Source organism: Anomaloglossus baeobatrachus, chromosome 3 (genome assembly GCF_048569485.1).
Source record: "Anomaloglossus baeobatrachus isolate aAnoBae1 chromosome 3, aAnoBae1.hap1, whole genome shotgun sequence".
Lineage (NCBI taxonomy): Eukaryota > Metazoa > Chordata > Amphibia > Anura > Aromobatidae > Anomaloglossus > Anomaloglossus baeobatrachus.
This window is the reverse complement of record NC_134355.1, coordinates 275,211,085-275,232,504: the sequence shown is the minus strand read 5'-3', so window position 1 is coordinate 275,232,504 and position 21,420 is coordinate 275,211,085. Positions and strand designations below refer to the sequence as shown.

The window sequence follows — 21,420 nt, the reverse complement described above, 5'->3', positions numbered from 1 at the left end:
GTGGTCTCCATCAGCAGGAGACGGGAAGACGGCTCGCAGATCCGAGGAGGACCGGAGAAGGGTTGAAGCCCGCCGGTGCCGACAACGGAGACCCGACCGGAAACCGTGCACAGAGGGGGCACTTGGACCCTGAAGCCAGGACCGAAGACATCGGCCTAGCTAATTAACCGATTGAGGGCAGGATTATAGGTCCTGTCCCAACCTAAGTCCCGAAAAGTAGACAACCACCCAAAGAGAGGGATAGGGTCACCGCCAGGGCCTGTAGATCCCACGGGTCGGCGTTAGACGGGCACGGCTCCTCAGGCACACAAAAGCCGGGAGCGGACTCACGTGTTCTATACTGGGAAGTCTGAACACACAACCACAAGTAGTGCAGAGGAAAGTACGGCGACCACCAGCCTGACTGAGGGACCAGAGTACAACCAGCTGCGGCGGCTGGCCACCAGCACCTTGGTTTACCAAAAGACTCGTGTGATTCATTCAAGTGTGAGTAGCCAACTATCCCCCGGTCTATGTGGGCGTGCAAGCCCCTGCCATCGCCATACCCTGCACAGAGACACTGGGCCCCGGGGCAGCCATCCCTACCCACGGAGGGGTTAACATCCAGCTGCCATTACACCTCCCCCGGGTACCCCACAACAGCAGCGGTGGTGTCCCACCTCACCACACACTGTGGGTGGCATCACGAACATTCTACAAACAATCCCGTATAAATACATCCCCCTTTTATTCTGAGTGTCCATGTGACCCCCGGGTCCGGGCGACCCCTCAAGCCGTACCGTAGGCCCCGGATCCGAGCAGCACCGGCTGCTGGCACGGGGGCATCACATATACATGTTTCACATCGACGTACTTTCGAAGAAACACTTATATTTTCTTTTCCACATATAATTGTCACTTTCACCTTTTTCCTACATATAATCCTATATATTATGAATACATATTCCTTACTAATTTTACTGAATATATCCATTTTGTCACATTCACTTATTTTCTCACCCTATATATAATCAACACTTTTTATACACAAGTGTACTTTTAAATGCTATTATTCCTATACATGTTTTTCTATTTATATATTTAATTTTGTTTATCCATTATACGGTTTTATATATAATCGATTCTATGTTATATACTAATTTATATATTTTCTTTTTGACTTAATATATCTTATATTCATTATTATCTATAGAAGACTTATAACTTTGTATTTCCTGTTGTTGCTCCGGATCAGTGCGCATGCGTGGTTTCCAGGCAGCGCGCGCACAGTGGGCGTATCTATATCGTCTTTATTCTGTGCTCCTCCCGCTGTCGTCATCGCGTCACGTGACTGTCACGTGATACTGTGACTCATACTGGGACGATCTCGATTCGACCTTTTCTTACCGTTGACTCTGCAAAAACTCCTACTGTCGCTCTCATTCATTCTCGCCTGGATTATTGTAATTAATAATAATAATTTTATTCATTTATATAGCGCTATTAATTCCACAGCGCTTTACATACATTGGCAATACTGTCCCCATTGGGGCTCACAATTTAGAGTCCCTATCTGTATGTCTTTGGAGTACCCGGAGGAAACCCACGCAAACACGGGGAGAACATACAAACTCCTTGCAGATAGTGTCCTTGGTGGGATTTGAACCCAGGACCCTAAGCGCTGCAAGACTGCAGTGCTAACCACTGAGCCACCGTGCCTCCCTGATTCTTACTAGTTGGTCTCCCTGTTACTAAACTCTCCCCTCTCCAATCCATTCTGAATGCCTATCCGCTACAGAATCCAACATAAACTTATCACTCTCACTCACAAAGCTCTCCACGGTTCTGCACCACCCTACATCTCCTCCCTCATCTCTATCACCCCACCTGTGCCCTCCGCTCTGCTAATGACCTAAGACTAACATCCTCAACAATTCGAACATCTCACTCCCATCTTCAAGATTTCTCACAAGCTGCGCCTATGCTCTGGAACACACTACCAAGAGCAATCCGATTAATTCCCAACACCCACACCTTTAAGCGGGCCCTAAAAACGCATTTCTTTAGACTAGCCTATCACCTCACTGCCCTGATCTAATCTGGTCCCTTTCTGCCCTTCCCAAAAATTTACTTCCAATTCTTGTCCCCTGTACCTGTATAAATTCTGGCCGATGACAGGTGATTTTGAATCCCCTATTAAATCGATGGCTGGACCACATATAACAATCTTTTCTCCCCCCCATTCACCTTTTGTGCCTCCCCTATTTCCTCATAGACTGTAAGCTTACGAGCAGGGCCCTCACTCCTCCTGATATCTTAATTTTGTTATTTTGTATTGTCTCATATTGTCTGTACATGTCCCCTCTGAATTGTAAAGCGCTGCGGAATATGTTGGCGCTAAAGAAATAAAACTTATTATATTATTACTCACGTGACGATGACACGCCTTCCTGTCCGCTCTATGCACCGAGTTGTACGACGCATGCGCCTTATATGATCCACTACTGGTTGGGACCCCATAAATAACTGCTCACCCTGCCGGTATGTCGCCACGCCCCCCCTGACAAAGGCTATTGCTGAAACGCGTGTCGGATGGGACTTGGCGCCATTCCAGCAGTAAGTATGTGCCATTAGTTGTAATATATGCCTGCCACAGCACCTTACCTCTTGTCACAGTGTTATCTTGTAGATGCACATGCTATTATGCATTGACATATCCTTTTGGAATTTTACCTGTGCTATGAGGTTTGCTATGTAGGTTTTTTTTATAATCAGCACGCATGTAACTTTCTGCTGCTCTGGTATGCCATCTTGTGTACCTTTCCTGTTATTACACCTCACCTTTTAATCTCCATTTACTTCAATAAAGATTTTCTATTTATCACTTTGTTTCTGATCCTTTTTTGTGAATTGGTTCTTGTTATCTGATATGGATCAGTATATCCATTAATTACTTATGAATAGTGGGTGGTGGTATATTCTCTCACGCTGAGGGACCACTTTACAGTATTTTTTCCCACAATACTCATATTGACCATGGCTGACCTTTGGTGTTTTTTAAAGCTGAAATATTGATCATTTAATGAACACAGAAAGTTCAGATTTTGGCAAGACAAAAGTTTTGTCGCCTTGTCATATAATGCACCCAATCCTAGTTTACATCCTCATCTGTGCTCACTAAATGATCGGTTAATTAGTGGGTGTGTATAAAAAGAAACCGAGCACCCCAGACCTTCACTTGAATTGCAACTTGACCTCTGACAATATGCCAAAAATCCACCCTGCGACCAAAGCCTTGATTATCAAGAGGCTGAAGACCAGATCCACTGCAGAGGTGGCTGGCACCTTTAATGTGTCTTCGCGTCAAGTTCAAAGAATTAAAAAAAGATTTGGAGATGTTTTTGACAAGCCCAGGTCCGGCAGACCCTACAAGGCAACTGCTCAGCCCCTCTTCCACTGCAGAAGAGCTCCAACAGGCCTGGTCACCTCAAGTCCCTGTGTCAACTAGAACAGGATTCTGTCTCGACATGGCCTCCATGGTCGAATCAGTGCCCAGAAGCCAGCACTAAACAAAAGGCAATTAAAAAACCGTGTGGCATTTCCCAAGTCCCACAGCCTGCTAAACAGATGGATGCTGGGAAAGTGGCAGAAGGTGGATTTCTCTGATGAATCTTCAGTTGAATTACACCACAGCCAGACTTGCTGGAGCCTGTATGGATCCAAAATACACCCAGAAAACAGTTAAGTTTGGTGGTGGAAAGATCATGGTCTGGGGTTACATTCAGTATGGGGGTGTGCGGAACATTTGCAAGGTGGAAGGCAATATCAATAGCCTAAAATATCAAGAAGTATTAGCTACCTCTTACCTTCCCAATCATAAAAGGGGTCAAATTCTGCAGCAGGATGGTGCTCCATCTCTTACATCAATCTCTACAACAAAGTTCTTCCTGGCAAAGAAGATCAAGGTGCTCAATGACTGGCCAACCCAGTCACCAGACATGAACATCATTGAGCATGTTTGGGGTAGGATGAAAGAGGAAGCTTGGAAGACAAAACCAAAGAATCTAGATGACCTCTGGGAGGCATGTAAAGCTGGTGTCACACTAAGCGACAGCGACAACGACGTCGCTGTTACGTCACCATTTTCGGTGACGTAACAGCGACCTTGTAAGTCGCTGTTATGATCGCTGCTTAGCTGTCAAACACAGCAGAAGCAGCGATCATAACGTCGCTGTGCTACATGTGCAGAGAGCAGGGAGCCGCGCTTAGCGCTGGCTCCTTGCTCTCCTAGGTACAGTACACAACGGGTTAATTAACCCGATGTGTGCTGCAGCTACATGTCACAGTGCAGAGAGCAGGGAGCCGCGCACACTGCTTAGCGCTGGCTCCTTGCTCTCCTTGCTACAGTATACATCGGGTTAATTACCCGATGCATACTGCAGCCACATGTCACAGTGCAGGAGCCGGCACTGGCAGCAAGAGCGGAGGCTGGTAACCAGCGTAAACATCGGGTAACCAGGGAAAGGTCTTCCCTTGGTTACCCGATGTTTACGCTGGTTACAGCTTACCGCAGCTGCCAGTACCGGCTCCTGATCGCTTCATTTCGTCGCTCTCTCGCTGTCACACACAGCGATGTGTGTGTCACAGCGGGAGAGTGACGACCAAAAAATGAAGCTGGACATTCAGCAACGACCGGCGACCTCACAGCAGGGGCCAGGTCGTTGCTGGATGTCACACACAGCGACAGCGACGGGACGTCGCTGCAACGTCACAGAAAATGGTGACGTAGCAGCGACGTCGTTGTCGTCGTCGTTATGTGTGACACCAGCTTAAGACTGCATTCTTGCTATTCCTGATGATTTCATCAATAAATTGTATGAATCATTGTTGAACCGCATGGATGCAGTCCTTCAAGCTCATGGAAGTCACACAAAATATTAAATAAGGCTCTAATAGCACCACAACTTCATTCACCAATGTTATGCAACATATCTTTGTATTAGAAGTTAATTATTTGTTTGAATTTCACATTACTTTCTGTGGGCGACAAAACTTTTGTGTTGCCAAAATCTGACCTTTCTGTGTTCATTAAATGATCAATATTTCAGCTTTGCAGTAACTTTATTTTCATAACCTAAACCAAATTTGGGAGGGTTCCAGCTTTCAAAAGAGTAATTTATAAAACCAATGGATGAATTTAAAGTCAGGTTGTAAGCTTTTATTTACATAACATGGATAAGTGACAGAACTTCTGTCAGGTACTGTAGGAAGCTTCCATGATACTGGCAGCCCAAAGGCTCTGGTGAGTGCATGTGAAGCTGGCGTAGCGATAATTTTCGCTACGCCAGCTATCACACGATATCGTACCTGCGACGGGGGCGGGGACTATCGCGTGCGACATCGCAGCATCGGCTTGCGATGTCGCAACGTGCAAAGCCCGCCTTGGACCAAGGTTAGTCAATGTTGCAGGTCAGATCTGCAAGTTTTTCCTCTGCTCTAAATGGACTAAGGAAAAAATTGCAGCACTCTGTGATTAGCACCGTGTCTCGTATCATGCGCACCAATACAAGTCTAAAGGTGTCTTTACACGCTACGAGCTAAAGCGATCTCGTTGGTCACGGAATTTGTGACGCACATCCGGCCGCTTTAGCGATGTTGTTGCGTGTGACACTTATTAGTGATTTTGAATCGTTGCAAAAACGTTCAAAATCGCTAATCGGTGACATGCCCCCCTCTTCCCAAATATCGTTACTGCTGCAGTAACAATGTTGTTCCTCGTTCCTGCGGCAGCACACATCTCTCCATGTGACACCGCAGGAACGAGGAATCTCTCCTTACCTGCTTCCCGCCAGCAATGAGGAAGGAAGGAGGTGGGCGGGATGTTCGTCCCGCTCATCTCCGCCCCTCCGCTTTGATTGGGCGGCCGCTTAGTGACGTCGCTGTGATGCTGAATTAACCGCCCCCTTCGAAAGGAGTGTGGGAACTTTCTTGAGAAGGTCAGCCGGTGGATTGATTCTATTTTTCAACCAATAGTTGAATGTTTACCATCTTTTATTAAAGACACAGGCGACTTTCTCAGGAGAATTGATGGCTTGCATGTAGGTAGAGACACGCTGCTGGTGACGGGGGATTTTGAGTCCCTCTACACCAGCATTGTTCATAGAGATGGCATTGAGGCTGCTAAATTTTATCTTGACACTGCTGATATGCCCCAGGACTTTTGTGAGTTGGTGTTGCTTTTGCTCGAGTTTTCTCTCACCCATAATTTTTTTTACTTTTATGGACTCCTTCTACCTACAGCTCCAGGGTACTGCAATGGGGGCGGCTTTCGCCCAGTCCTATGGTAATTTATTCCTGGGGCTGTGGGAGAGGGACCTACTCCTGTCAGATCAAGAGCCGTTGATGGACCGCGTCCTTCTTTGGACGCGGTCCATCGACGACATCTTTATGATCTGGCAGGGGTCAGTGGAGGAGCTTAATTTATTTTTAGTGAGGGTTAACTCGAACACACGCAATATCAAAATCACATCAAAATGGTCTGCAGAACAAATTGAGTTCCTGGACATTATAGTGAGAAAGGACGTGGAGGGTGTTCTGCAGTCTGATTTGTACCGCAAACCAACATCTACTAACATGCTTCTCCATGCATCTTCATAGCATCCAAGATTCATGATTAAATCGGTGCCGGTCGGACAGTTCCTCCGGTTAAGGAGGATGTTGTAATACTATTGTATGTTTTGAGGATTTCGATAGCGTTAGGGCAATGACAGCCAGAGACGAGTTTGTGGTACAAGATGTTTATGATATGTAACCACGGTAGATACACAACGGAAATACACAGTATAACAAACACATGAAAATACCTTTCCGAAACGGAGCGAAGGGGATTCCCGGGGCCACGCACCGGACTCCCCCAGGGAGACCACCAGAGCGAACCCCTATACAGGGACTGTCCGGCAATCAACCCCGGAAGGCCTAAATGCGCCGCAGCCGGGACACAAGGGGCAAGCGGTAAAGTCCAGAAGTGTCCGTACGGGATGAAAGTCCAGAATGGTTATGAACCTGGAAGAAACCGGGCAGACGTGCTGACCAAAGACGGCAGACGGAGTCCGGACACAGTTTGAAGAAACCGGGTATGGTCCAGAGTCGGTCGGTAGATTTTCAGGAGGATCCAAAGGTAATCAAGTAGCAGCAGCAGCAAAGCAGGAGCACACAGCAAGCAGTATACTCAGGCACTGGACTAGGCTTAGAGGCGGCCTTTTAAGCAGCTGGACAGGAAGTAGGGCAACAGAACATAAAACTCCATGTTAACCGAGGGCAAGCTCTTTCAAAAGAGGACTGGAAAACCCGGAAACCTGACATTACTCCCCCCCCCAGAAACGGCCTCAGGACGGGTCAGGGCCCGGCTTGTCCGGGTACCGTCGATGAAACTGAGCGATCTTCCGGGGTGCTCGAATGTTACCCACCGGTTCCCAGGAATCGTCCTCGGGGGCGTACCCCTGCCAACGTACCAGATACTGAAGCCGACGACGATGGAGCCGGGAGTCAATAATGTCCTCAACCACGAACTGCTCCTCGCCGTCGACCATCACAGGCGGAGGAGGAGGCACGACACGACCATGAAACGTATTGGGAGAGACGGATTTGAGGAGAGAAACATGAAAGACCGGGTGTACCTTTAGATGGTGCGGTAACCGCAGCCGACAGGCCACAGGGCTCACGATCCCGGTGATCTTGAACGGACCGATGAATTTTTGTCCCAGCTTCTGCGAAGGGACACCCAATCTCAGGTTCTTGGTGGACAACCATACAGAGTCCCCTACCTTATACATGGGTGCCGGTTTCCGGTGAGCGTCTGCCGACCTCTTGTAACGCTCCTGAGCTGTAGCCACAGTGTCCTTCAGAACCTCCAGATTTTGTCGTAGCTCTGTCAATCTGTCCTCCACCGCAGGCACTGAGACCGCAACCGGTGACCTAGGCAAAATAGTCGGATGGTAACCCAAGTTAGCAAAGAAGGGCGTTACCTTAGTGGAGCTGCTCTGAGTGTTGTTATACGAGAACTCCGCCAACGGAAGCATCTTCAACCAATCGTCCTGCAGATGGCTGACATAACAGCGAAGGTATTGTTCCAGGGTTTGATTGGTCCGTTCGGTTTGCCCATTTGTCTGAGGATGGTATGCAGAAGACAAACAGACATCAATCTGGAGTGCCGTACAAAACCCCTTCCAGAACCTAGACGTGAACTGCACGCCCCGGTCAGAGATGATCTCGTCTGGTACCCCATGCAATCGGAATACGTTCTGGATAACCAGATCCACTGTCTCTGCGGCTGAGGGAAGACCGGCACACGGAATAAAGTGAGCAGCTTTAGTCAACCGATCCACCACCACTAAAATGGTATTGTGACCGTCTGAGACGGGCAACTCCACAATAAAATCCATTGATATAGACCCCCAAGGGCGAGATGGCACGGGTAACGGTTGGAGGAGTCCTGTAGGAGCCACACGAGGGACCTTGCACCGGGCACAAACCACACATGAGTGGACATAGTCCTTTACATCCTTTAAACAGGTAGGCCACCAGAAAAAACGGTTCAGAAATTCCTGCGTCTTCTGTACCCCCCTATGACCAGCCAACACGGAGTCATGGACCAACTTGAGAACCCGAAGTCTTACGGCCTCCGGGACATAAATGCGTCGCTCTCTCAACCACACACCATTCCGAAGAACAAGAGTTACATCATTCGGGGGGGCAGCAAGAAATACGTCACCATCATAGGCCAGCTTGATGTCCTTCCACAAGTCCTGGTCCTGGATTACTCCAACGAAATTGGCATCCGATAACACGGTCTGAGACGGGGTTCCAGGCACGGAGTCCACGGCGTGGATTCGGGACAAGGCATCGGCTTTCCCATTACGTGAACCTGGACGGTATGTAACGACAAAATTGAACTGGTTAAGGAATAGGCTCCAACGGGCTTGCCGTGGAGACAGGCACCTGGCAGACTTAAGAAATTCCAGATTACAATGATCTGTGAGTACTATCACTTGCTGCGCGGCTCCCTGTAAGTGGTGTCTCCATTCCTTGAAAGCGGAAATAATCGCTAACAATTCCTTGTCCGCAATGTCATAGTTCCTTTCTGCAGGGGACAACCGGCGGGAAAAGAAAGCACACGGATGTAAGAGACTCTTGTCCCCAGTCCTTTGAGAAAGGATGGCCCCTAATGCGTAGTCGGAAGCGTCGACTTCCATGATAAAGGGAAGTGCGGGATTCGGATGTACCAATATAGGCGCTGAGGTAAAACAAACCTTGAGACGATGGAAAGCTTCCTGGGCCTGGGCGGACCACACAAACTTCTGTCCTTTCTTGGTTAACAGAGTGATGGGACGAACGATCTCTGAAAAATTACGGATAAAACGTTGGTAAAAGTTGGCAAAACCGACAAAGCGTTGTACCTCTTTGATGTTCCCCGGTTCCGGCCAGTCTAGAATTGCTTGTATCTTGCCAGACTCCATGTTCAGTCCCTGAGGAGAGATGACATAACCTAAGAATTGTATTTGTGAGCAATGGAATTCGCATTTCTCCAGTTTGATGTACAGGTGGTTTTCCCTCAGCCGGGTAAGTACGGTCTTGACGTGTTCCTGGTGTTCCTGCAGGGAATCAGAAAAGATTAGGATATCGTCCAGATAGATCACCATGAATTGGTCCATGATATCCCTAAAAATATCGTTAACTAGATGTTGGAAATTTGCGGGAGCGTTACAAAGTCCAAAAGGCATCACTAGGTACTCAAAATGTCCATACCGACATCGGAACGCGGTCTTCCACTCGTCTCCGGGACGTATACGGAGTAGATTGTATGCCCCACGGAGATCCAATTTGGTGAATATTTTTGCCTGTTGGACCCTCTCCAATAGCTCAGGAATCAACGGTAACGGATACCGGTTCCGGATAGTTATTTTATTCAGTTCCCGGTAGTCAATACAGGGTCTCAGAGTCCCCTTTTTCTTTTTCACGAAAAAGATGGGTGCCCCTGCTGGTGAGGTAGACGGACGAATAAATCCCTTAGCTAGACTTTCATCAATGTATTCTTTTAGTGCTTCTAGCTCAGGTGCCGCCAACGGGTAGACATGACCAAACGGGATCTCCGCCCCTGGGAGTAAGTCTATGGGGCAATCATACGGTCTATGCGGGGGAAGCCGATCGGCTTTTCTTTTGTCGCATATATCCGCAAAGTCATTATACACCGGGGGTAGAACAGGTACCTGTACAGTGCCCTCCGCATTCGGTGTTACTGGAACCGGAACAGTTGGACTAATGGTCGGAATACTCTGCGGTGGGAAGGATATTTCCTTAGTTTCCCAATCGATGACCGGATTTGTAGACCGTAGCCACGGAATACCTAGAATAATCGGAAAATGAGGAGAAGAAATTAACATGAAAACAAGGGTCTCCTGCTGACCTGGCTTCATGACGCATTCTAGTGGTACGGTTTCCCGATCAACTGGTCCAGAGATTAACGGAGATCCGTCAACCGTCTCCATGGTAACCGGTGAGGATCTTTGCTGAGTCCGGATACCGTGTTTCCTGGCAAAAGAGGAGTCCATGAAATTTCCCCCTGCCCCAGAATCTATCATTGCAGAGGTAGGTATTAGCTGTCCCTCCCACCGGATCTGAATGGGGAGCGAGCAATGGGTATATTTCCCTTCCGAGTCCTTCGGTGAGGTTGACATTACATCCAAGTGTCCGCTTGCCTCAGAGATATCGGACTCTGTGTCCGTGTTGTCACACTCTGCCATGGCTGCCAATACCTTATTTGGGCGATTCGGACGTTTCGGGCAGTCGATCAAGAAATGGTCCGATTGACCGCAATAGAAACACAAACGCTCACGGAGCCGGTGTTCGCGACGTTCATTGGTCTCTCGCTTTTGCAGAGAGTCCACTTGCATAGGAACGTCCTCGGCCTCCCGTGGCGTCCTGAGAGCGGGTTCTCTGGAAGGAAATGCAAAGTTGTTCACACGGTTTACAGCTGCCCATTTTTCCTGTCTACGTTCCGTCAAGCGGGTATCAATACGCACACAGTGCTGGAGAAACAGTTCAAAATCCCCTGGAGATTCGGAACGGGCTAACTCTTCTTTGATGGTACCGGACAAACCCTTTCTGAAAACAGACAATAATGCATTGTTTCCCCAGTCGGTGTCTACCACTAACCTCTTAAATTCAGTGGCGTATTCAACGACAGAACGCTTTCCCTGACGTAAGGAAAGGAGAGCCGATTCAGCGGTAGTACGGCGATTCGGATCATCAAACATCTGCGCCATTGCGGTCAGAAAGTCCTCCAGGTGATTTAAACGGATGTCCCGGTTCTCTATCATAGGATTAGCCCAAGCCAGTGCTCGTGAGGTTAATAACATAATTATACATAACACTTTGGACCGGTCAGAACGGTAATAATCAGCATGTACATCAAAAAACAGTATACATTGGTTCACAAATCCACGAAACTGACTACGGTCACCATTGAAACGGAATGGGGGTAACCTAGGCATACCGGCAGCTGATACGGACGTAGTGGGGCCGGCTTCCTGAGCCTCCACTCTTACTTGCAAATCCTGTATAGCCGGACCCAGTACCTGGTGATCATGGCCCAGCTGTGTCTCCACATCTCTAAGTTTAGTCTGCACCACCTCCATCTCCTGCTGCAAGGAGTTAATCATAGAAAAGAGCTGATCTACTCGTGTCTCAGTCATTGCCCCAGCGAAATCCTCTTAGTGGCCTGAGTATAATGTAATACTATTGTATGTTTTGAGGATTTCGATAGCGTTAGGGCAATGACAGCCAGAGACGAGTTTGTGGTACAAGATGTTTATGATATGTAACCACGGTAGATACACAACGGAAATACACAGTATAACAAACACATGAAAATACCTTTCCGAAACGGAGCGAAGGGGATTCCCGGGGCCACGCACCGGACTCCCCCAGGGAGACCACCAGAGCGAACCCCTATACAGGGACTGTCCGGCAATCAACCCCGGAAGGCCTAAATGCGCCGCAGCCGGGACACAAGGGGCAAGCGGTAAAGTCCAGAAGTGTCCGTACGGGATGAAAGTCCAGAATGGTTATGAACCTGGAAGAAACCGGGCAGACGTGCTGACCAAAGACGGCAGACGGAGTCCGGACACAGTTTGAAGAAACCGGGTATGGTCCAGAGTCGGTCGGTAGATTTTCAGGAGGATCCAAAGGTAATCAAGTAGCAGCAGCAGCAAAGCAGGAGCACACAGCAAGCAGTATACTCAGGCACTGGACTAGGCTTAGAGGCGGCCTTTTAAGCAGCTGGACAGGAAGTAGGGCAACAGAACATAAAACTCCATGTTAACCGAGGGCAAGCTCTTTCAAAAGAGGACTGGAAAACCCGGAAACCTGACAGATGTGCTCGACTGACGCCGATTTTGAGCGACAGGCTTTAGATCTTAAAGAGAGGTTCAGAGAGAGGGGATACAGTGGGAGGATGGTGAAGAAGGCCTACCATCGAGCCAAATACACATCTAGAAATTCCCTCCTGTATTCCCACACCAAACCAGAATCTGGCGATAAAATTCATTTTGTCACCAATTTCTGTGCCCAAATTCCATCTATTCAGGAATGCCTTAATAAGGCATGGCCGATACTTCAGGCTGACCCCACCCTTAACAAAATTATCCCAGAACAATTATCGATTACCATGTGTCGCAGTAAAAATCTTCGCGATCATCTTATTCGCAGCCACTATGTAAGTGATAGGAGGGATTCAACCTTTTTAGGTAAAATGATCCCCAATGTCAAAGTGGGATGCTTCCCCTGTGGGGAATGCGTCGCATGCCCCAATATATGCCGCGAGAGTACCTTCACTGACACTAATAACTGTAAAACATATCATATACGTAAAAGCATTACGTGTAATTCTAAAGCAGTTATATATTTTGCATCATGTCCATGTCCAATGATTTACATTGGACTTACTACGCGTCAGTTGAAGGTATGTACTCGCGAGCATGTATTGGGGATTGAGGCCGCACGAAATACGACAGACATTGAGAGCCTCAAAACTCTTCCAAAACATTTTTTCAAATTCCATTCTTGCAATGGTGGCTTGCTTAGGGTCAAAGGTATTGACCAACTTGATTTGGGGATTAGGGGTGGGGAGGTCAGCAGAAGATTGGCCCAACTTGAGGCCAGGTGGATATACACATTGGGTACGGTGCGCATCCATCTGGCCTCAATGACAATATTAGCTTTGCGTCTTTTTTGTAGATAGGGCTATGTCGTCACATACGTGCCTTGTTGCCTGTTATATGAAATATATCTAAGTTGTATTTCATATGCCCTTTGCTTTTATATGGTGATGGTTAATTTTTGTCTAATCAACCCCTTTTGTTTCATATTTTAGTTGATATGTGAACATATTACCCATGTGTGTGGTTTCCTTACGGCTGAAGGACTCGTATAGATCTGCAGGATTTATGTCAATTTGTTTGTTTTTACAAGCATCTGCAAGGATTGCTGAAATACCAGGTCGCATGAAGGAGAGAACAATGCTAAGCATCACCTTTAGTGGCAACTGGGAGGATGAGAGACAAGGAATAATTGTGGATATCATAGTACCCCATATATATACATATTGTTTGCGCTTAAAATCACTGTTGCCCGTTTGATAATTGTGCTATAGTTGTTCTCTTTTAGTCCATGATGTTTATTATAAACGGAATGCATGTGTGCATATGTGCACACGTGTATATCCTGCTAATATGATGATCGACATGTTTACATACATATATTCCCTCCATGGTTTTATATGTTCACATTTATATTTTTGGTTGCACTTATTAATTGCACGATTTTGCACTTTATATGCTCTTACCTGATACATGTACGCACAGCCGTCACTGGCTGCCGACTCTGATCTGGCTGCTGTGTCTTCACCGGTCTTCTGTTTTCGGGCCACGTGGTGTCCTGGGCCAGATGACTGGTGACGCGGTGGTTTGACTAGCGTCGGCAAGTTGCTATGACGACGGCTGCGTCACGAAAGTATCTGAAGGTAATTGGAGGCGGGCGATATAAAAAGCCTCTGTCTGGTTGATTAGTTACGCCCCCTGATGAAGGAAGTGTCTGAAACACGTGTCGGGAGCGGGAGCTTTTCACCACCAACGGGACTCCACTCATTGTAAGTTAAATAGATCATATTTGTGGCTGTTATATATATATTGTGCGCTATTTTAGCGGCTAGCGTCGGCCATCTTGGCTGTTCTGCTATTTTATGTGTCTATGTATGCATTTTCAGGATTTGGCAGGGAATAGCCATTAACCATGTGGACGTATACATCTACATGGGTATAGTAATATCTGTGGCTCCCTGCAGCGAGGGTAACTATACTGTGGGGAATGATATGAATGCCATCTGGTGGCTTTTTTATGAATTGCAATAAAGAATAAGATGAAGGACTCTGTATAACACACTCCAGAATTTTTAATAAAGTGTACATGAATTATAGTGGATCTTTTTGAAGGATATATATGCAAAACATGCGGATTTTGTATAAGATCTGCATGCGTGCAATGAAATGAATTGATTGAAGAATTCTGTGGTTTTTCAGAGTCTTTCAATTTGAACATATAAAATGTTTGTATACACTTTGAATACATATAGATTACAAGCCCCCTCCTTTTTCTGATTATTATATATTATATATATATATAGTATATACAGCCCTTGTATAACATCTTTGTATTTGTAACAAATGATATGGTCCCGTAGTATGTATAAAGAGGCGTATGTTTTGCCCACACTTACACTTGTTATGTTTATACAAATAAATATATAAAAATTTAAATAAAACTATATTGAATTGAAATTATTTGATTTTCATTGGTCTTTGGGCTTTTTTCGATCGCTTTCCTCCTTCTTTCCCCTTAGAAAGGAGGCGGTTCGCCGGTCACAGCAACGTCGCAGAGCAGGTATGTGCATGTGACGCTGCTGTAGCGATAATGTTCGCTACGGCAGCGATCCCCACATATCGGCCGTACGATGGAGGCGGGTGCTATCTCGCTCGACATCGCTAGTATCGGCTATCGATGTTGCAGCGTGTAAAGCGGCCTTAAGGGTGTATGTGAGAATATGATGTGATGTCATCCAAGAAGTACAGTCCAATATATGCTGAGACAGGCAATGGAGGAGATTGAGAGATTAATCTCTCCATCTAGTTTGAACAGATTGTCATTAGTATATTGCATCTAATGCTCTCACACAGGAATCTATATGCTAGTGGGATCCCGGCCTAAGCCACAGTTAATGTCTATATGTTTAGCATTGTTGTAATGAGGAGAGCCCGTTTAATTTACGTGGTTTGCGTCTCTAGAAGCATGAGCTTGACACAATGTACGGGCTTTACAATGTACTGGGTATTACAAAGACTCATTTGCAATTTTTATTTTGTAACATTTTGTGTTTGACTCCATGTGTATTTTCAAGAGACTTTGCATCTCTCTTGTTCCTGAATTGAGTGGCTGGCTCCCACGCTTTTCCTTGCGGGTCTCTACCTACAAACCTTTTGGAAGTGTTCCACAGACATTCACGGACACCGGTAAGCTGGCAAAACTTTTTTGTAGCTTATCAAGCTTTATTGCATGCGGAAATTGCTTGTCCGCTACTGTGAACAATAAAAAAAAAAAATGGCATGGGATACCACTTATTTTTGATAACTAGCACAGATCAAGCAGACAGAGGCTGCAACCCTCAGCTGCCAGCTTTACCTTGGCTGGTTATCAAAAATAGAGGGGATCCAACGCTGTTTTTTTAAATTATTTAAATAAATAATTTAAAAAAAAAATGGCAAGGCGTCCCCCTTCTTTTTGATAACCAGCCAAACTGACAGATGTGGGCTAGTATTATCAGGATGGGAGGGCCCATGGTTATTTGGCATCTCCCAGAATAAAAATAGCAGCCCTCAGCCACCCCAGAACTTTAATTTTTCTGTAGCGTGTTGGGCACAGAAAAGTCAGTGCTCGCCCATTGCTACCACCACGGGCACGTTTTATAGCCCTCTAGCCATTACCATGACCATTTTAACACTAGAACTAGGGAGGTAGTCATTTTGACTACTTTGCGCCATGTATTTCTATATAGGTGTCACGAGTCCAGTAGTTCTAGTGTTAAAGCAATTTGACAGCACAGGTACTTGGTTCTCCATTGACTTATTTGAGATTCGAGGTCCAGTGTCCAGTTCAGGTCAAGTCCGGGTCCCGAATGGAACTTTTGAATAAAGTTTGATAGAACTTGGCAATCCTGAACTTCCATGGATCCCCTTATCTCTACTCACCACTAGTTTCTTGTGGGGGTTTCCACTGTTTAGACACATCAGGGATGCTGCAAACACAACATGGTGTCCTCTCTCGATTCCAGCCAATTTTGAATTCCAAAATTCAAATGGTGTTCCTTCCGTTCCAAGCCCTGCCATGCACCCAAAGAATAGATTTCCACCACATGTGAGGTAGTGACATACTCAGGATAAATTGCAAAACAAATTGTATGGTCCATTTTTTTCCTTTTACCCTTGAGAAAATGCAAAATTTGGGGCCAAAGTAACATTTTTGTGGGAAAAAAAGTAAATTTTCATTTTTTCGCTTTCACATTGGTTTGTTTGTGTGAAGCACCTAAGGGGTTAATTAACTTATTGAATGTGGTTTTGAGCAGTTTGAGGGATGTAGTTTTTAGAATGGTATCAGTTTTTGGCATGTTGTGTTACAGACCCCTTAAAATCACTTTAAACATGATGTGGTCCCTAAAAATGGTTTTGTAAATTTGTTGGAAAAATAAGAAATTGCTGATAAATCTTAACCATTTCTAACTTTCTGCTTTACTTATTTTGAAAATCCATGTCAGAATCAGTATCTAAACCTGACATCAGATTGAGCAATTTATAAGTCCAGCTAATGCATGCAATAGTTCTAGTGTCCAAGGGTATGCAACCTATGGCTACTCAGCCTGACTGACAGCTGTAACGTATACTGTGCAGTGTGAGATCTTAACACCAGGGACACAGACTCAGGTTATATAGGCAGAAACCGAGTTTAACCCTCATGCCAATATGTGATTCATTCTTCGGTAAATTTAGCTAGCTCAAGAGCTGAGCCCACTACATACAGAAGTGGCTCAGAACGCTGCTGTTTAACCACTAAAAGGCTGCTGTCATTCTCTGAGTGGTTGTAATCTGTGCAGCAATGCACGCGATATAACAGTATTGTGCTCTGGGCATTACTCTACTTGGGGTGTGGATGCGGATCTGGATATTCTACTTTGACATGTACCGCACCCCACAACTTATATGTCTTAAACTATCTACTGCTAAAGTCTTGGTGACAAACAGCTCAGCACATCTTCAAAGGCCACAATGTTTTAAAGCTGTTTTGGTAGCATAAAATGTACATATACAAAAGTTGGCTGGTAATTATAATGTTATGGCTGTTCAGTGTATGGTAAATAATTAATAAAACACATGAATTATTCAAAGCTTTTTAATTCTTGATTGCTATGACATAGATAAAATTGATAAATCAGTGTTTTATTGTAACAGTTTTTACTTCGGTGAAGAACTCATATGAATCCTTTGCCCCTTCTCTACCCAGGCCTGATGCCTTCATACCACCAAATGGTAGATTAAGGTCCCTCACTAACCAGCAGTTGGTCCATACCAGACCTGCCTGTAGTCTCTTGGAAACACGATGAGTGCGACCCACATCTCTTGTCCAAACAGTTGCAGCTAGGCCATATTTGACGCCATTAGCTTTTTCAATCACTTCCTCTTCTGTATCAAATGGAACCACACATGTCACAGGGCCAAAAATCTCTTCTTGCATGCAGCAGGACTCTTCTTTCAATCCAGTGATAACCGTAGGCAACATGAAATAACCACCCTGGTTATTTGGTGGGATGTTTAGGGTATCCACAGATTCCCCACAGTTAACTCTAGCGCCTTCTGCCAAAGCCTTCTTTACATAGCTCCTCACCTGGAGAAAGATCATGTAGTGTAGTCTTTAGTTTTGTAAGATGGCAATAAAGAAGTATGGATCCTAAGACAGGTTAATATTTAGGGATGTAACTATGTAAGGTGCAGGTGCAATATTTGTATTTGGGTCATGGAGCCCGAAAGTGCCAAAAGCCCTAATGCTACATATGCACCAGTATTATAGATGTAACAAGGTTAGTGGGATCTTTTAAAAAGAAAATGGACAATTGAAATTCCTAAAATGTCTATTACAGCGTCAGAAAGCATGCATATTCTATAGATGAAAAACACTATAAATTAATATAAAATTACCTTTGCTAAATGTACTTCACTAATCAAAGCTCCCATACTGGCTGTGGGATCAGAGGGGACAGACACCTTCCATTTTCTTGTAGATTCCACAAACCTCTGCAGAAATTCTTCATAAATTGAGCGCTGAACATAAATTCTGCTTGTGCAAAGACAAATCTCCCCCTGCGAAACATATAAATATATATCATCAAGAGCTCAGGATAGCTCTTGATGATAAACAGGTTACTGATATATATATATATATATATATATATATATACATATATACTTATACATATGTATATATATATATATATATATATATATATACACAAAATAAAAAAATGGAAAGGAAATTTTCTAAACATCTTGATTTAATCGAGTATGAGCTCCATAGGCAGTGATACACACACTTACATGACTTCCCATCCTATCAACTAGGTTATTAATGGTTGTCGGAGGAATGTTCTGCCATGCAACAGCCGGCCTGGCCTTCTTGGAAAGCGGCTCCTGGGGCACTTTGAATAAATGTATACATCACTGGTTCCACAGCCAACTCAATATAACACCAAACTGTTAAGGCCCCATTACACGCAACAACATCGCTAACGAGATGTCGCTGGGGTCACAGAATTCGTGACGCATATCCGGCCTCGTTAGCCACGTCGTTGCGTGTGACACGTACAAGCGCCCGTTAACGATCCAAAATACTCACCACATCGTTGATAGTTGACACGTCGTTCATTTTCAAAATGTCGTTGATCTTCTGGGACGCAGGTTGTTCGTTGTTCCTGAGGCAGCACACATCGCGTCGTGTGACACCCCAAGAACGATGAACAAAAGCGTACCTGCGTCCTCTAGCAACGAGGTGGGAGTGACCTTCATGCGGCTGCTCTCCACACCTCCGCTTCTATTGCTTGTCTGCTGTGTGATGTCGCTGTGACGCCGCACGAACCGCCCCCTTAAAAAAGAGGTTGTTTGCTAGCCACAGCGATGTCGTTAGGCAGGTAAGTACGTGTGAGGCGCACTCACGATTTTGACCGCCACGGGCAGCGATTTGCCCGTGATGCACAAACGACAGGGGCGAGTGCAATCGCTAGCGATGTCGCAGCGTGTAAAGCAGCCTTTAGTGTACCTGGAATAAAAAATGAAAGGGTCCGGCTAGTGTACATTATGCCACCTCACCCCATAATCTAGGAAGTAGGACTGAAGTGACCTTCTCTTGAGAAGAGCTTTTCATAGCATTACCCATGCAATATAAAGACCAATCTCCGGCTATCATTGCATCCAAGTCAAAAGCAGATCTGTTCTCTGAAGGGTATAGACATCCATTCCAGACTCTATTTTTCCATTCCAGTCTCTGGTCTCCATCTAGAGACCACTTAGGCAATGCCATGAAGAGGCCTTCTAGTGAAAACATCACAACAGTCCTGCTTCTAGGATTATGGTGTGGCGTTCCATAATGTACAGTAGCTGTACCCGTGCCTGGACTGGAGTTCTCAGGGAACTGTCCGTGTAACTATCCGGATCTAGCAACTCCAGTAACTTACAAAAAAAGAGGAAAAAGAAAGGAAACAGGGATACCAGTCTCCCATGCAGCTGTAACATCACTTCTGGAGCTGCTCATACTGCTTACGGGGCCGCTCATTAACCTCTTGCATATGCACTGCTTCCCCCACCCACTAGTAGTCCCGATGTCTGTAACTGGTTGCAATCAGACCGCAATCACACACGCAGTTTGCAGGTCTATATTGGTGTAAAAATAAATAAATAAATTAAAAAGTTGGCATAGGGTCCCCCATATTACGATCCATTATCCAGCACAGATAAAGCATATGGATACAGGCTGCAACCCCCAGTTGTGTGCTAATCTTTGCTGGGTATCAAAATAACTGGGACCTCATGCGTTTGTTTGGTTTTTTTGTTAATTATTTAAATAAATAATTTAAAAAAACGGCGTGTGGTCCAATTTTGATACCCATCCATTATAAAGCCAACACTTGGGGGCTGCTATTTTCAGGCTGGGGAAGCCCATGGTTATTGGGCCCCACAGCCTAAAAATAGCAGCCTGCAGCCGCCTAGAATTGTCGCTTCCATTAGATGTGACAAACTTGGCACATTACCGTGCTCATCCTGATTGCCCTGGTGAGATGGCAATCAGGATAATAAGGAGCTAATGACAGCTCACAGCTGCCATTAAGCCCTAGATTAGAAATGAGAGGCGTCTATTAGACCCTACCATTACTAATCTGTAAGTGAAAAGAAATAAAACACAAAACACAGAAAAAATCCTAAATTTAAAATAAAATCCAAAAAAAACACCCTATTTCACCCTTTTAGTAACCCGAAACATCCAGGCCCGACGTAATCCACATGAGGTCCCACCACGATTCTAACTCTGCTACATAAATACTGAAGGCACAGCACGCAAGCACAGAGCATGTCCACACTTTATGGGTTTCAGTCAGAAAATGAGTTGTAGCAATGAGCAGTAATATCACTTAGTTTATCTGTGAACATAGCTGAAGGTTCCCACAGTAACCCACCTATGACCGCAGGTAACCCGACCTCATATTTTTTTTTACCGAGAGATGCAGATTTGGTGCTGAAATTTATACACCATACTCCTGCACCTAAGCTGCATCTTCTGCAATGAAAGCGCATCAAACACAATGAGGTTTTGATGTAATAGTGATGCGATATTTTTGCCAGGAGATGCAGATTTGGTGCAGGAATATGGTGTATAAATTTCCGCATCAAATCAGCATCTTTTGGCAAACAAAAACAGTTTTGATGCTGTTTCAGTTCAGGTTTTCTGCAACGAAATGCAAATTTCATGCTGAAATATCTCACCAGATTTCTGCACCAATTTGCATCTACTGGCAGAAAACCAAACCGAAGCGGCGTCAAAACCGTTTTCGTGCATTTTTTTGCCAGGAGATGCAGATTTGATGCTGAAACATACAGCATATGTCTCCACCAATTCAACATCTCCTGGCAAAAAAGCATCAAAGCCACATTACAATGCATATGATTTTGATGCGATGTTTTTATGCTAGGAGATGCAGATTTGGTGCAGGAATATGGTGTATAAATTTCAGCACCAAAG

At 45.3% G+C, this 21,420-nt stretch overlaps 1 protein-coding gene across 1 annotated transcript in view; it reads right to left on the bottom strand.

Moving 5' to 3' along the window:
• Positions 1–17,530: 17,530 nt before the first annotated feature.
• Positions 17,531–21,420, bottom strand: part of ALDH8A1 (aldehyde dehydrogenase 8 family member A1) — a 48,742-nt gene continuing 44,852 nt past the window's right edge. The window contains exons 6-7 of the mRNA XM_075338258.1: positions 18,333–18,494; positions 17,531–18,021 (exon numbers count right to left, since the gene is read on the bottom strand). Coding sequence (XP_075194373.1) covers positions 17,569–18,021; positions 18,333–18,494 — 615 coding nt within the window. The 3' untranslated portion in view covers positions 17,531–17,568. The remainder of the gene's footprint in view (positions 18,022–18,332; positions 18,495–21,420) is intronic.